At 40.2% G+C, this 15,643-nt stretch overlaps 1 protein-coding gene across 2 annotated transcripts; it reads left to right on the forward strand.

The window, feature by feature from the left end:
- Positions 1-1,510: 1,510 nt before the first annotated feature.
- mtf2 (metal response element binding transcription factor 2) lies at positions 1,511-12,977 on the forward strand. 2 transcript variants are annotated; one of them, XM_031298018.2, is made up of 15 exons: positions 1,511-1,736; positions 2,894-3,095; positions 4,662-4,743; positions 6,171-6,281; positions 6,500-6,600; positions 7,465-7,640; positions 7,746-7,841; positions 8,391-8,459; positions 8,720-8,843; positions 9,293-9,360; positions 10,273-10,443; positions 10,728-10,848; positions 11,077-11,135; positions 11,453-11,545; positions 12,324-12,977. In XM_031298018.2, the coding sequence occupies exons 1-15, from the start codon at positions 1,732-1,734 to the stop codon at positions 12,697-12,699; spliced, it is 1,854 nt and encodes a 617-aa protein (XP_031153878.2). In that variant the 5' UTR covers positions 1,511-1,731; the 3' UTR covers positions 12,700-12,977. The 2 variants fall into 2 exon arrangements, with proteins under 2 accessions (XP_031153878.2, XP_031153879.2); XM_031298019.2 differs by having other exon boundaries at positions 7,483-7,640.
- The last annotated feature ends 2,666 nt before the right edge of the window (positions 12,978-15,643 follow it).

Below are 15,643 nucleotides of genomic sequence, written 5' to 3' on the forward strand. Positions count from 1 at the left end.
TTCCTCTCATAAGCCTCTTCAACCTCATCTTCCCATGGTACTGTTAATTCCACAACATATGCCAGCTTTGTTGTTGGAGACCACAGGACCATATCTGGCCGGAGTGTTGTAGCTACTATTTCTGGGGGAAACACAAGCTTCTTATCAAGGTCCACTTCCAGTTTCCAATCCCGCGCTGACTGCAGGATGCTTGCATCCTTAGGTGTTGTGTGATGCTCTTGATGTTGGCCAGCTGGTATGAAATTTGTGAAGTTGACCTGTCCTGCTGATGTTTGTGAGAGGTTGTTTGTGGTGGTTCGCTTCTGTTCCAGTATTGATGCCAGCTCTCATGCCGCCAAGTATAGCGCCCTTGGGTGAGACTTATAGTGCACCCTGATAGAATGTGCCTTAGGGATGCAGGTACTTGACACAGGGGACAGGCGGGATCTTCTCCATACCCCACTTTCAGATTCTGGGGGGAGGGTAGCAGGTCGTATGTGGCTCTGATGACAAAACTCAGCCGCGCTCCCTCCATCTGCCAGATGTCACGCCAGCTGAGCTTTTTCTTCTCCAGGCCCAACCAGTTGGTCCATCTCCCCTGCTTGGCCATTGAGACGGCTTTGGCATGTCGCTCTGTGTATGTAATAGCGTGACTGTTTATATAGTTCTGGTAAGTCTGAACGTTTGAGCGTGTGAGTGCAATGCAATGGTGAGACCACTTTGGAAGATTACTGTGGATCTTGAGAGCTCGATTGTATAGTCGTGCTATTGGTTCAGTAATTTCCTTAGTGGTAAGAGACCAGATTGGAAGACAGTAGGACATTGTTGAAAACACAATTGCAGGTAGGTTTCAGAAACAGAAAAGGAAAGATATGATCTAATCTTGTTATACACATAAAGTTTCTGATTCAACTTTTTTGTTAAGTTAGAAATGTGTTCCCATGTAAGATGTGTATCAAGTAGTATATTAGATATTTGTAAGTCTTTGTGATGACAAGATCTTGGTTTGCAAAGGTAATAGGATCAGCGAAAGACTTTCTGATTGAGTGAAAATACATAGATTCAGTTTTCTTTACATTGATGGTCAAGTGGTTCTTTTTCAGTCAGTAATGTAAGAACTGGAGATCAGATGATAATTTGGAATTCATGACATCAGGATTTGAGTCATATAATGTAATACTATACATAATGAAAGTAAATATACCTAAGCAAGGCATTACATTATCGCGTTACATTATATCTTCCAGCATGTAACAATCCTCAATTAGGTTTCTGTACACAGCCGAATATATCAATATAGCACACATCATTTGACAGTAAATTTGTCATTTTTCTAGCACATCCCAACATTTAGTCTTATTCAAAACAAAACAAATTGAGACATCGAATTTTTTTTGTATTAGCTGGTTTGAATCAGCTAGTATTTGTAGAGGAAAAAATATTCTTTAATTCATTTTTAAACCAATTTAGTGACGGTTTCAGTTTTTCTTTTTAATTTTTATTTTAAACTGCATTTCTTTGGCTAACGCTTCCCATAATGCACTCCCCGATCATCAGCGGGAAACCAAAATGGCGAACGTGCTTGGGGAAAATGAACCGTTTGTTATCTTCTGAAGAAGGCCAGAGCCCCGCAAGTTTCCGCGAAATACTTTTGAAATAGTTTCAACTACAGAAGAAGCGGGATAACAGCGGTCGTTCCCATTTAGTTTTTTTGTTGTACGAGTCATTTGTTGAAGAAGCGGAGGTGACCGAATGAGGTATTGTTGTCATCATGTTTTCCTCCTTTTCGGGGGGTGTGGGTCCGACGGTCAGCGACCTCTCCGGGGGTTACCGCTTTTCATGTGGATTATTCATGCTAACAATCAGGCCTGGCTGCTAGCTATTTCATATTACAAGACATTTCAGTATTCGACGTTATCTCAAACTGGCCCTTTATCCTCGCTAGGGGCTAGCTAATATTGACCATTTTCACTCAGTATTCGAACAAAGGGAATGTCGGATGTACGGGCATTGGCTAAAGGAAAATAGAAAAAATTTAAAATGTACAATCTCTAACTTAATGAATGTTTTGCAACAGAAGATACAAATACCAGGTATTAATTTGCATAAATATAAATGACACTGACATCCTGTTGTCAGTTTATATGTAGCTATGTGTTCAAAATGTATAGCAATCTTTGCGTTTACTTTAGTTTTTGATGTCGGAAAGGCTATAGAAATACTCAGCATTGACCTGCAGCCATCTTACTGACTGCATGGCTGTGGTTAATTACCAACTAGCACTAATTATGAGTAGAATCACCTGTTGTGTGTATCCACTGGAGGGGAAATGGCATGCGTTTAATTTTCAGCCGTTGTTTTTTAACATCTTCTGTAACCACACTACACATCCTTGTGTGATGACAGTATTTCAGGAGATATTCAGATCTCCATATAATTCCTATTGGCTGTTACAAAGGAATTTCATTGATGGTCAAAATCATAGTGTTGATTGTAGTATTCCTATATTTAAGCCATAAAGCAGAAGTATACTTATCGAGCGTGAGAGTCTAAGGCACAGAGGGTGCCATATGCTGTACAGATTGTAAAGCCCCCTGAGGCAAATTTGTGATATAAATAAAATTGACTTGATTTCTAAAAAAAAACAAAACAGCCTGTGTGAAAAGCTTAGCCCGTCTTGTACTGGCATTTTTACCCTTACTCTACATGAAGTTATCATTATTATGCATTGTTACATCTATTGTTACATTTATGCTTGCCTACATAATTATTGATTGTTAAATGAAATGCCCAGCACACTGTCAGCAGCACACAGACTGGGAATTGGTGATAATAATGCCATGTCTCCTGAAACTACGGTAATAATGATTAATCTAATTTCCTATTGTCTCTCATATCAACCCCCCCCCCCCAGAGACTCAGGGGTTGTGGATCACCTGTCTGTCCATCACAGAGCTCTCCCCCAGCGGCAGCAGCAGGCTGTGTCCTTGCCCCCGTCAAGCCTTTCTGCTAGGGGGGAGTATGGAGAGGACGACATGTCTGACAGGTTCATAGAGGGACAGGACGTCTTGGCCCGGTGGTCAGATGGCTTGTTTTACTTGGGGACAATCACCAAGGTTAGTGTGAGGGAAACACTCCTTTTGCTACTAAAATTAGTTTTTATATAACAATACTACCACATACTCCAGCACACCAGATACGCAAAACACAGGAAACGGCCCTAAGCAAGCCTTCAAGTGCATACATTTGACATTTTTTATTTTTTATTTTTCCTGGCTGTTTTATTTCACTTATTTATAAAACATCAGCTGTTGCTAATGCCTAGTTCACACTACATTATTTTAGGCCTGATTCTCCACTCACTGCAAATTGGCATAGGCTTGGCACTCGAGCGCTATAGCGTGATTTGTACTTCTACGTAAAATCTACGCCATGGCTACGTATGCGGAGACACGGACCTACGCCGGACCCTACGCCGTAGCCTGACCTGCACCTCTCGAAAAATGTAACATGTTGCGGCGACGCACGTCGTGTCTTGGCAGCGTTGCATTTCCCCCGACTCATTTCTTGGTTCTCCTTCTCCATAAACATGAAATCAAGGAGAGGGTTAACTTTTCCTGCTACAGATTTTCCACCGTGGTCAGAAAGCACAGGGGAGACACTTTGTTTCTCTCGCTATGACTCTAGAGTCGCTACTCGCTCCAAAGCTAATCATCGTCACTCTCTCACTTCTCCCTCGCTTTACTTCACACTCCCCACACACACATTTTTTATTTTTATTTTATTTATTTCTTTATTTGAAAGGGGACAGTGAACATTAATCAACATTAAAACAATGTAAATGTTCCCGAGTTAGCTCAAAAGTGCTAGTTTACATCGGTAGTCCCCCATGCCGCGCAAGTATAAACTTCAGGCCACTTAGGCTACGGTGAAAGCTCTGCGTAGAGCCTCCGCACAACCATAAATCCCGCTTATGTGTGAATGTGTTGAGGGGAAACCTGGGGGAGGGGTCGCCTGTAACAATAGGAACTTTACTGTATGTGTTTCATTTGTAACACGGTCCAAAGTTGTTGCACCTAGAGGAAACTTCTATTAATAGTATATTTAGTGAACGCTTGTGCCAACAATAACCCCACCTAACTCTTCTTGTCTTTTTCTTCTTTGTTTTATCACTGCAAATTGGGCGCACCGACATCTTGGAGTGCTTGTTTCTGGTGGACATCCATTTTTGAAACAAAAAAATCCTGTCTCGTGCATGGTATTAGGTCATGTCCCATGTCACTTCTTGCATGTGTTTTTCTGACAAAGAGACCAGGCCAAGAAGAGATGTAACGTGTGACCCCCCCCCCCTGTCGCTGGTCATGTAGTGTGAAAACCATAAATACTGTTTTACAGAGAATTACGAGAGAGCTAGTTGTGTAGTGTGAACAGTACAGCGATCTGACGACTTTGTCAAGTCGCTTGGTGTGGATTGAGCTTAATATTTAGATTATACTTAGCAGATTTGGTCATAGGACGCTTAGCGTCTACCTGGCAAAATCCTCTGAATTAGTCGTATGTGACACGAAACGTAATATATTATTGGACTAGTGTGAAGATGTGGGATGCCTGGGCACTATTTAGGCTTTAAGAACAGTGTAGTGTTTAGGAAGACACAAATCTATTTTTGTTTTCTCCTTCAGATAGATCAGGAAAAGCAGCGATGCTTTGTGGTTTTTGAGGATCGGTCAAAGTCCTGGGTTCTGTGGAAGGATATCCAGACAGGTAAGTTCCTTCAACTTCAACATCTACTTGTTTGTGAAATATGTGGCTCTCACTATTGAATAAAAAGGCAGTCCTTGATCATTTGCAGGTATTTGAAAGGAGGATATGCTATTGTATTTCCTCTCAGCAACTGCACCTTTAGGTTCTGTACAGTTTTTACAAGTAAATTTGTTTGAATTCTTGAATTAGTATTTTGATGTCCACACCCTCGTCTGCCTTCTTCTGCCTTACTTATCTCCCTACTCTTGTTGCTGGCAGTTAAACTGTCCAGGGTCTGTCATCAGACAACACAAGTCCAGATGAGCATAGGGTAGATGCACAGAGAGGCTGGCGTCTAGATCAGTTAAAATGCAAATATGACACAGATTTGCTTCATAATAAGGCATAACATGATTTTTGATGGATTAAAATTTTTTTAACATTTCTTGACAAATATCCACTATGTGATTTGTATATTTATTTTTTGATCTTGACTACTGAGCTGATCCACATGTTGCTGCACAGCTGTATGTACACAGTGTAGTGCTGGTTAACATGCCTTGTTTACTGCTGACCTCCAGTGGTTGAAGTTCTCACTTTGCTGCAGTGATGCCCAGTAAAAATGTACTTGCAGTGTTTTAACTAAACCCTGCCATCACTCAGTACGTTTACATGCACACCAATATTCCACTGTTATTCAGAATATGACAATATTCCGAATTTTAAACAGGTCATGTAAACAGCATATTCCGGTTGGATATTCTTAAAAGGCCTTTTTCCGAATATAGCATTTTCTTTGGACATGTATGCAGCGCTGTATTGGAATATTATGTGCATGTAAATGTAGTCAGTGTTGGTTACAGCTACAACAGCCGGGTATTCTTACTATTGAGATCACCGTTTCTGAAAAGAGACCTTCATTTTCATTGAATGAGTCTGTTCAGAAACGGTGTTTCAGGATAATCTACAGTTGGCACTTGGCAGCACTATTTTAAGCACTTAAACTTTAAACAATATTTGAGGTGCTCAGCTAGCCTTTACTGTGTCACAACAATTTTTTGTCCATTTCAAAACATTTGTAAATGTACAATTATTAGTGTTACAAATGGTTTGTCTCACAAATTGTTGTGTGCTATGGTTTTATCCTGCTGTAGAGAGTTAGTTGTGGGTTATTAATTGTTATAAAGTTACTACCATGACTGAGAAGGCTATGTAGTTAACAGTGGTCCCGTTCTCAAATCACTCGCAGTTTACCTCTGCCGGAGCGCTCTCCTGGCTCTTACTGCATATGAAAAATTCATATAATTTGGGAAATGAATACCGGTATGAACCGTTACACCGCCCAGCATTAGTTGGCACTACTTTCAGTAAGCACTTGAACTTTAAACACTATTTGAGGTGCTTAGCTAACCTTTACTCTGTCACAGCAATGTTTTTGTCCATTTCAGGGGATGAAGATGATGAAGATGATGAGGACGATGACATTGTGTGCTCTATATGCCAGGATGAAACTTCAGATGAACCTAATGAAATTGTCATTTGTGACAAGTGTGGACAAGGTACTGTCCATTGTCCCTGATGCTCTTATAATAATTATATATATATATATATATATATATATATATATATATATATTTTTTTTTTTTTTTTTTTTTTTCAAACAGCCAGCGTTTCCTTACTTATCCATTCTTTGTACATCTACCTATTGAACTCTAATCTCTGGTCATTAAGGGCATTTGTCTTCTTCAACGAGTTAATTTCATTCATTGTCTTTTAGGCTACCATCAGCTGTGCCACACCCCCGTCATTGATGCCTCTGTCATTGACTCTGATGACAAGTGGCTCTGCTCAGAGTGTGTGCTCACTTCTATACCTAAGGTACAGCTTTTGTTTTGAGTATAAATACATGAAACCTTTAGGTAGTATCGATCGCTATTTTGCAGGGCTGTAGTCAAGTCCACCTTTGTCGAGTCCAAGACCAGGACTAATCGAGACCGAGTCCAAAGAGGTTCAAGTCCAAGTCAATACCGAAATAGAAAAAAAGAGTCCTCTTCAAGACCACTCAGTTACCTGTTCATAATTTATGTGAAGTGAGAGACAGTATATCTTCTATTTTAAGATGATCATTTTGCTTTATTATTTGTAATAAGCAAGTGCAGAGTAACACACTATAGGATCAATTTTAGGCCATATTATTTACTTCACATATCAAATGGAAATGTTCCCATTCTTCATAGTACATTCATAGTACAAAGTGCTCGCTGACATTGTGTTCGTGGCCAAAATGAAAATGATTGATGCCTGATGATTGAGGCATATGATGCAGCCAGGTGCGTACCAGCCGACCAATCCCAACGCCTGTTCCAGATGGATTTTGAATTAAACTAATAGATGTTTTCAGAACGAGCGTTCTTCGTCAATGATCTTGTTTGAAGGAGGACGTTACTTTAGAACAAAAGCATACAGTGCTGGACTTGGTCGAGATCAACTATATTTGGCGAGTCCAATGGCCGAGTCCGAGACAACAGAAAAGCGGCTCGAGTCTGGACTCAAGTACTACAGCCCTGCTATTTTGTGAGACTTTTTGTGAGAGAATTATTTGCTCTGCTTTAACAGTAAAGCACAATGGAGATAAGAGACTATAGAGTCCAAGATAATCTTTGGAGTTAATGTCGTATATACCTATATGTGTACATAGTTTTATGTTTGGGTAAACGTGCTTTTTGTCTGTGCGGTTTACAGAGGGGGGGTGCACACATGAGGGGAGCGTCTGCTAAAGGCTTTCTGCTGCAGCAGCAGCAGCAGCAGCATAGAGGGCTGCACCTGTCCCTCCCATACGTTTTGGACGAACTGGTTTGGAACCAGGGCCACAAGACTAATATCCAGCAGTGCTACTGCTACTGTGGAGGTCCAGGAGAGTGAGTAACATGTTACATACTTTAAAAAACACACGGTAAACAATTTCCTTCTTTTTTTATTTTTACGTACCCTGGTACAGCTAACAATTCTCTTTTTCTTTGAAGTTGGTACCTGAAGATGCTGCAGTGTAACGAGTGTGAGCAGTGGTTCCATGAGGCGTGTCTACATTGCTTACAGATGCCCATGCTCTACGGAGATAGGTGCGAATACCACTGTGTGTATGTTTCACAATGGCAGGGGGGGTCTGATGAAATTATTTGGACACCTTGAACATCCAGTCAACAGTTTAACCATCATTTGAGCTTAGTGTGCAAAGTATATGAAACTGCAGCTAACAATAGCAGCAGTACTGCTTCATGCTATGATAAAAGTTCTTACTGGTGAAACAAACGTTATTAAAACTTTTAAAAAAACAACCTTTAAAAAAAAATATATATATATAAATAAAAAATGATGGTTTAGACAATTGTTGTTTTCCGCGTTTACTCAGAACTGCCCTACTAAAGGAAATTAATTCAGTGGCAGAAATTATACTACTACACTTGGTGATATTCACCTCCACTTTTTGTTTTTTTTATCAAACAATTTGAAATCATAAAAATAATTATTTTCATAATCAAAATAATACATTATCTTGTGTTACTGCTTTGTGTAGCATTTTCTGCCATGCTCTTAAAATATGTCCTGTGGTCACCGACTCAGTTTGCAGCATAACAACATGACGTGTTTTTGTGTTTGTGTAACTTTAGGTTTTATCTGTTTATTTGTTCCGTTTGCAATGGTGGACCAGAGTTCCTCAGCCGACTGCCCCTTAGCTGGTACGTAAATCTGAAGATGTATATTTAGCTTTGACCCAGATGGTCTTCCTTAAACGGTATACTATTTAATAAACAATGATGTGATTGCCCGTCTTCCCAAAGTAGTGCCTTTTTCGATGTCTTATTTGTTTTTTTACAATAGCTGTAAAAAGACCACTGTGCCTTATCACCTCCTCTCAATTCCTGCATTTTCTTTTTAATATTATTATTTTGGAACCAGACTAAGTAAAGACAACACAGCTTTTACTGATATGTTTCAGGGAGGATGTCACACACCTGTGCCTGTACAACTTGAGTGTGATCCACAAGAAGAAGTACTTTGACTCTGAGATGCACCTGATGTCTTACATCAATGATACCTGGGAGCTGCTGCAGCTGGGGGAGGTGAGGACACTACTCATTAAGTTACGTGACTATTCACTAACTTTAATTTGTAACGCACCACTGATTCTCGACACACACACTCTCACACTCGCACTCTTTTATGTTCTTTGCACAGTAGTTTTTTTTTAGTTTTCTACTGAACATAAAGACACTTATTGTTTAAGTTTTTAATTTGTGTAAGTATGTTTTTGATTTGGCACAGGATGTTAGGAATTGGCAACCTGCTGCACCTTAACGGTTTCCAGACTATGTATCTGCTTAATGCACCAAAGTTAAGTGGAGACTAGAAAACCACATTGTTAGCGTTGTTCTTGAGGGTTAATTATTTTTGAATTATCCCGTGCTTGCAAATTAGTTTTTGAAACCATATGGTGTTGATTTTCTGAGTTACCTTTTCTTTTCTTGCACCGTGTCTTTCCTGTTTGGTGACCCCCCCCCCCCGTCTGCAGCTCGCCAACACTCCCAGATCAGAGCGATATCAATGTGTTCTGGAAGCATTAAACAACAACAGCAGCATGTAAGTTATCCCTTTACTGGTTAACACTTTCCATAGGCGTAGGTTTCGGGGAGGACGCAGGGGAAATGTCCCCCTCAATATTAGAACACATGCATTTGTTCCCCCCACTTTATAAACATAAAAGTAGTGGACTATTATTCTGACAACAATGCCTCTGGTAAAGTAGGTGACAGTATGCAACCACAAAAACAATGGTTGCAATTTTCCATCAAACGGGAAGAAGAAGCAGTTATGCATGGATGATAACCATGGAGGAACCTGAAGAAAAGATGAGGTCTGATATTAAGACATTTTTTCTTTATTTAAAAAAAAAAAAAAAAAAAAAAAAAGTCTCAAAACCCAGTAAAGTAATATTTTTCAAGTTTCATTTTAGAAGTGTTAATGGCATCTTCATAAATTGGAACTTACATTATAGCCTAGTGGAAGTGGTGGAGAGGCAGACAGACTATGCAGAGAAGTCTCTCTCTCTTCATCCCTTTTGTGAAGCATTGTAGAGTTGTATGGCCCTGTGGACAAATGACTTTCGAAAATCATGGCTACATGTGTGATGACTCAGCAGCGATAACATTAAATGAGAAACGTTGATCTACAGGAGAATATTTTAAAGCAATACAGAATGTCTGAGAGCCTTACTGCATTATATTCCACTATATCTTGAACCGACGCCTGGATTTTCTGTTTTCTTTTACATAAGTTAAGACATTTCAGTTCAGCATTAAATTGATGCAGAAAAAGCAGAATTCACCAGAATGCAGGAAATAGTCTTCAACGCTCAAATTTTTGTGGGGAGCACCCCCATGCCCTTGCCTAATATGTCCCTCCAATACAAAGTCATTGTTTTTGCTGCTGACGGCCTCAAAGTGTTCAATCGTGTCTTTTTCTTAACTCCCGACTGTCTCGGCTCTCTTCCAGGTTCATGTCAGGGAAGGAAGTTAAGAAAAAGAAGCACTTGTTTGGGCTGAGGATCCGTTTCCCTCCTGCTCCCCCCAACTCGGATGAGCCGACCAGCAGAATGATGGAGAGGGCTTCACATGAGATCACTATCAAAGGATGCAAGTCCACCAAGGCTCTGTCTGGCATGAGGTAAGATGGAAAACCTACATTTAAAGTTCTGAAGTGAAATGTTTTCAGACTTCTGGGTGGGACATCCACCCATTCGCTGTAAGCGCTTGAATTCGAACTGCTTGTGTTTGGACTGATGGTGTAAAATGAGAAAACATTGATACATGATACAACATTAAAAAAAAAACAACAGCGTTTTTAATGCACCTTTTCATTTCTTTCATAATTAGTGACTGCTTAACAGTTGTAGTGTTACCAATGGCACAACAGTCATTGCTTGTGAAATGTTGTTATTGTTGCTCTAGTGCTTGCAGTACTTTAACCAATGGCACAGAAAAGAAGAAAAAGAAGAAGAAAAAGAGGAAGCAAGGAGCACATTCTCTGGAGACTCTGGCTAAACCACAACACCGTGAACTCTTATCCCAGGTGTGTGGGGGGGGGTGTGGGTGTGTGGGGGTGGGGTCGTGGGTGTGTGTTAGTGGGTGTGTGTGTTAGTAGGCGTGAGCTGGGTGTGTACATAGTTGTTGAGAGGTGCTGGTATTGTTGCCTTCTCACAAACTCTCAAACTGTAACTTTTTTTCTGGGGATATAGAGAAACTGTTAAATTAAAAGGAAACCCACTGAGAAAAAAAAAAGTGTTCTTGTCTTTGACAGGAAGTGAGAAAGCCTCTACCATTGGAGCTCCACACATTGGATCACTTAACCTCTATCAAGTAAGTGGTGAAGCTACCGTACTGTTCAGGCTGCAACCAACAGCTGTTTTCATTTTCTTTTGATCCCATCAGCCCATAGTGATGTCTTTTAAAGTGCTTGTTTTGTCCTTAGTATTTTTGACTGGTTGACTAAAACGATTGATTTATCAAAGTTTTTGCAGATTAATTTACTCTGACTGATACATTTATTGATTCCGTTTTATGTACAGTGAGTTTAACTAACTTTCAGCAGCATGTTTCTGTCCTGTGTATAATGTTTTTTTTTTTTTGTTTTTTTTTTTTTTTTTATCCTCATTTTACCGCCCCCACAACACTAGGAGTGAGAGGTCTCTGCTGTCTTCAGATGTGGAATCAATAGGAGCCCTGAGCACCACAGAAACTACCTCAACTAGCATTTCAAGACAGTCCAGGTTTGCCTGCTATGGAATTGCAACATCTAACCCTTTTTACTTTGACATCTATGGTTCTATGGAGGGCAGTGTCAGTCATTCTGTCTGTTGATCTGTGGCTTTGGTCTAGACTCAAATATTTAAACAGCTATTGGATGTATGCTGTGACATGTACTTTCCACAAAACAACTTTATGGATCTCCTGACTTGTCCTCCAGTGCCACCATGAGGTTGACATTTGGGTTTTTGAGGGAAATTTCTTAAACTGTTAAATGGATTAACATTAAGTTTGGTAGAAACATTGACATTTCCCTTACATTTGTCTCTGTCATCAATTCACAATTTCAATAGATCTAATACTTTATTACTACTACATGCCTTTTTTAAAAACTATTTTCCCCGCATTCCCATCAGCCTCAGCTGTACTTTGTGTTTAGTGCTAATTGGCTAATTAAGATTTTGAACATGGTGAACATTACCTGCTTCCTTTAATTTATCTGTTTATTAAAAACAGACGGTGACAATAAATATATTGCACCAATGCACAATGTCACAGTGCTAATTTCCATCTGTTGTCCCCGGGCTTGTATACAGTATGTTTGACATCAGCATGTTGGCATTGGGAGCATGTAAACATGCTGATTTTAGCATTTATCTCAATGCACTGCTGTGCCCAAGTACAGCCGCTGTAGACATTGTTTTTTTGTAATTCCCCTATGTATACTTCTGTTTTTGTTATTGCCCTCAGAATTAAAATCAGTTTTTTTGACTTCCTCTTTTCCTATCAAACACCCCCCAGCCTCTGTAGCTCCAGCAAGACCCGCACGACCGCCTGCATCATGCCTGTTTCCGCTCCACCCTTGAAAAGGAAACGTGGGCGGCCACGACGGGCCCTGCAGCCCCCCAACCTGGAGATCCCCCCTCCTAGCCATGCAGAGCCAAACCTCTCAGCTACGGAGATGCTGAGCCCCCTCCCAGGGCTGCACTCCACAGACATAGTTCACGGCATGGACCCCAACAGCCAGCTCTCCCACCTCAAGAGCTCCATCAGCAGCTATTTCGGAGCAGCAGGGCGGCTGGCGTGCGGGGAAAAGTACAAAGTCCTGGCACGACGGGTCACCCTTGATGGCAAGGTGCAGTACCTGGTGGAGTGGGAAGGAGTCACTGCCTCCTAGACTTGTCAGTGTCTTCATCACTTCTAACTATTAACCAGCGCCTGCAGGAGGTTAATGGCGGTGCTAAGGACATGTATACACAGCCTGTATTCAGAGCATTAAATGATTTATGCCTTTGTTTAGTTTAGACAGGAGCAGCTTACTGCAAAGCCTACTGGTTCAGTGCACACTTAAACACATCTTTTCCTCATGTGTTTAAAGATTACAATTCATTGATAAAGATGAGGCACTGTCATTATACCATGCCGTATTTGTGTTATGCTTTTAAATTTTGTTTACGTTAACCGCAACCTCTATTTATTCAGGGGTAAGCAATTGATTAGCGCACTGCACCTGTAGGCTTTCAGTGAATCGATATTGTACCTAATTTTTAATCCAGTGATATGCTTTTCATTTCTAGACCAGTTAATCATGAAACTGTAAGCTTTTTTTTGACAGAATGTAGTTGGTCAGGCATTAAATGGTGAATCTTGGATGATAAGAGAGAAGGGGACACTTTCTTCTAGGGATGCACCGAATCCAGATTTTTGAGGTTTGGCCGAATACAGAATCCACTGGTTAAGATTCTGCCAAAACCGAATACCGAATCCTACTCCCATCCTCAGTCCTAACACAGTAAACACATTCTTGAAGTCCTTCCTTTGCTGTACCTGAAGTTGCTGCATTTTGGCTGCTGTCCGTAGATTCCTTCATGCACAACTCGTATTCTTTCGGATGTTTCATACCAAATGTTTTAACAGCGGTGATGTTGTGTATTGTTTAGGGTCCTTGCCACCATGCGACAAATCGGCATTGCAAATTGAACATGTAGCTGGACTTGAATGGCCTTCTTTTGACTGAAAGTACTGCCCAACACTTTTTCTGCTCACGAGTTCCGTTTTCACTTTCTCACAGCCGGCCGCATTGAATGCTCCACCTACGTAAACACCTTCCCTGTAATCAACGGTGGCGCCATTACGTCGACCAGCGTAGCGCAAGCGTAGGGTTCGGTGGAAAAAAATTCTTAAGATTCGGCAGAAACCGATCCTCGTCACAAAGCCCAATATTCGGCCGAATCCGAAGCTGAATCCTGGATTCTGGAGTTTTTTATTTTTTTATTTTTTTATTTCACTGCTAACATTCAATGGACAATTACATGTTTGTTTATCATTTATTTTCTTACCAATTTGGTAAATAAATGTGTCCCCTCCTTCTCTAGTCCCAGCTATGAGTACCTCTTGTTGCCTCGGGCAGACGTCTCCTTCAGTTGTTTTTTTTTTGGAAAGTGTGCTCGTTTGTGAGCAGTTCAGGAGAAACTCAAAACAAAAGCGATGTGCTGCTGCAAATGTTTCAGTAGAATATGTATGTATGTATGTAGAATTATGCTACATGTATTACCACCCCCTTGTACTTTCTCATATTCCTTTTTTTCTGTTAAGCATTTTCGTTTCTTTTTAATTATCGATTGAACGTATCAAATTATATCTGTTAGGCCGTCATCTCATTTTGAACCGATTATTGGAGCTTTTTAGCGCCTACAATGCAGCATTTTCACCCATGGTAAAGTTCTTTAAATCCATTTTCATGTTGGTTATAGATCCCAGTTTAAAATTAAATGAGATTATGAAAAATACCATCCTGATAAGAAGTGTGTTTTCCTAGTAATTTTTTTTTTTAAAGCTCCACCGCCTTAATCTAAATGCATAACCTTAAACACTTTGATTTGAAATTGATTAAAATGACTTAACTGTTGACTGAAATCTTTAAGGACCTATTTAGTTTTTACTTATCTGATGGTTATTAGTGCTGCATAAGATGAATGTTGTATACCCAGTTCCCATAATTAAGATTTTTTTTCTGTTGTGCTGCCTATGCAAGTTAGTCGTGGATAAACGTGTTGTTCAGTCATATAATTGGACCATACGGCTTGACAAAGGGGAGCTTCAGCATTATTATTGTGATTTGAATCGGTCGTTAATTTGTTTGTGTGATGGGTGCAAAAATGTACTTGGATCTTTGCTTTTACAGTCAAGTTCACCTTGTAGTCTCAGGATATTCCCTAACACTGTCACTGTATTGGATAGGGCTGCATTTGGAGCGTGACAGGATGTTTAGATGTAAGTTATTCACTCAGTGTTGTTGATCAGTATTTTTAAATCAGGTCCTCCCATTTGTCACATTACTTTGGACCATATGTATGTACTGTATGTAAGCTTCTTTTTTTATGAGCAAAATATGTAGTCCATTTTACTGCTACAGTTGCTTGTTTAATCTGAGTCAGAAAACAATCACTGGAAAACTAATTTGCTGTATGTCATTGCATGAGGTAAATATTCAGTTAGTTCGGCGGTCTCTTTTTTGAGATGTTTCTATTTTTTGTTAAAATGGACAGAGCTTTTTTGACATTGATACCTCTTCATTACACGGATGTAGTCAGTTGAAGCTTCTCTCCTCAGCCAGTGTGTCAGTCCTACATGTTGTTACCACTGGCTTCCAGCAGGCTTCTGTAGCCAAAGAACATACATGTAACGTCTGTCTTGTCCTTTTGAGATTCTTCTTTTATAACATTTTTATACATTATTATATAGGTTGACGTGTTACTTCTGAACCTGTTTAGTTAAAGGATAAATAAAAGCTGATATTTTGAACAGTTGTGTGGTGTATTCAATTTTTAATTGCTGCCTGTAGTTCAGGGTTGGCAAACATTCGTCCCTAGGGCCAGAACAAGCCCGCCAACGGGTCCAATCTGGCCCACTGGGTGACTGTAAAGTGTGAAATTTGCAGAAGTTATTAATTTCAATATTTCCTATTTGTCCACTGGGGATTGCACTGTCCTAATAAGAGTAGTAGGCCTTACATGCTGGATATGCTATTATAGATCACACACGCTTACGTACGGGCTACACACTGTCAAGCGTAGGCTACTGTCCATGCAGGAGCCATCCGTGGAAAATGTCTTTGTCAA

Source organism: Sander lucioperca, chromosome 9 (genome assembly GCF_008315115.2).
Source record: "Sander lucioperca isolate FBNREF2018 chromosome 9, SLUC_FBN_1.2, whole genome shotgun sequence".
Taxonomy (NCBI): domain Eukaryota; kingdom Metazoa; phylum Chordata; class Actinopteri; order Perciformes; family Percidae; genus Sander; species Sander lucioperca.

Excerpts from the sequence above, each read along its gene's own strand:
- mtf2 (XM_031298018.2), top strand. Across the intron at positions 3,096-4,661 it reads ACTTGGGGACAATCACCAAG|ATAGATCAGGAAAAGCAGCG; the intron begins GTTAGTGTGAGG and ends TTTCTCCTTCAG. Across the intron at positions 9,361-10,272 it reads TTAAACAACAACAGCAGCAT|GTTCATGTCAGGGAAGGAAG; the intron begins GTAAGTTATCCC and ends GCTCTCTTCCAG.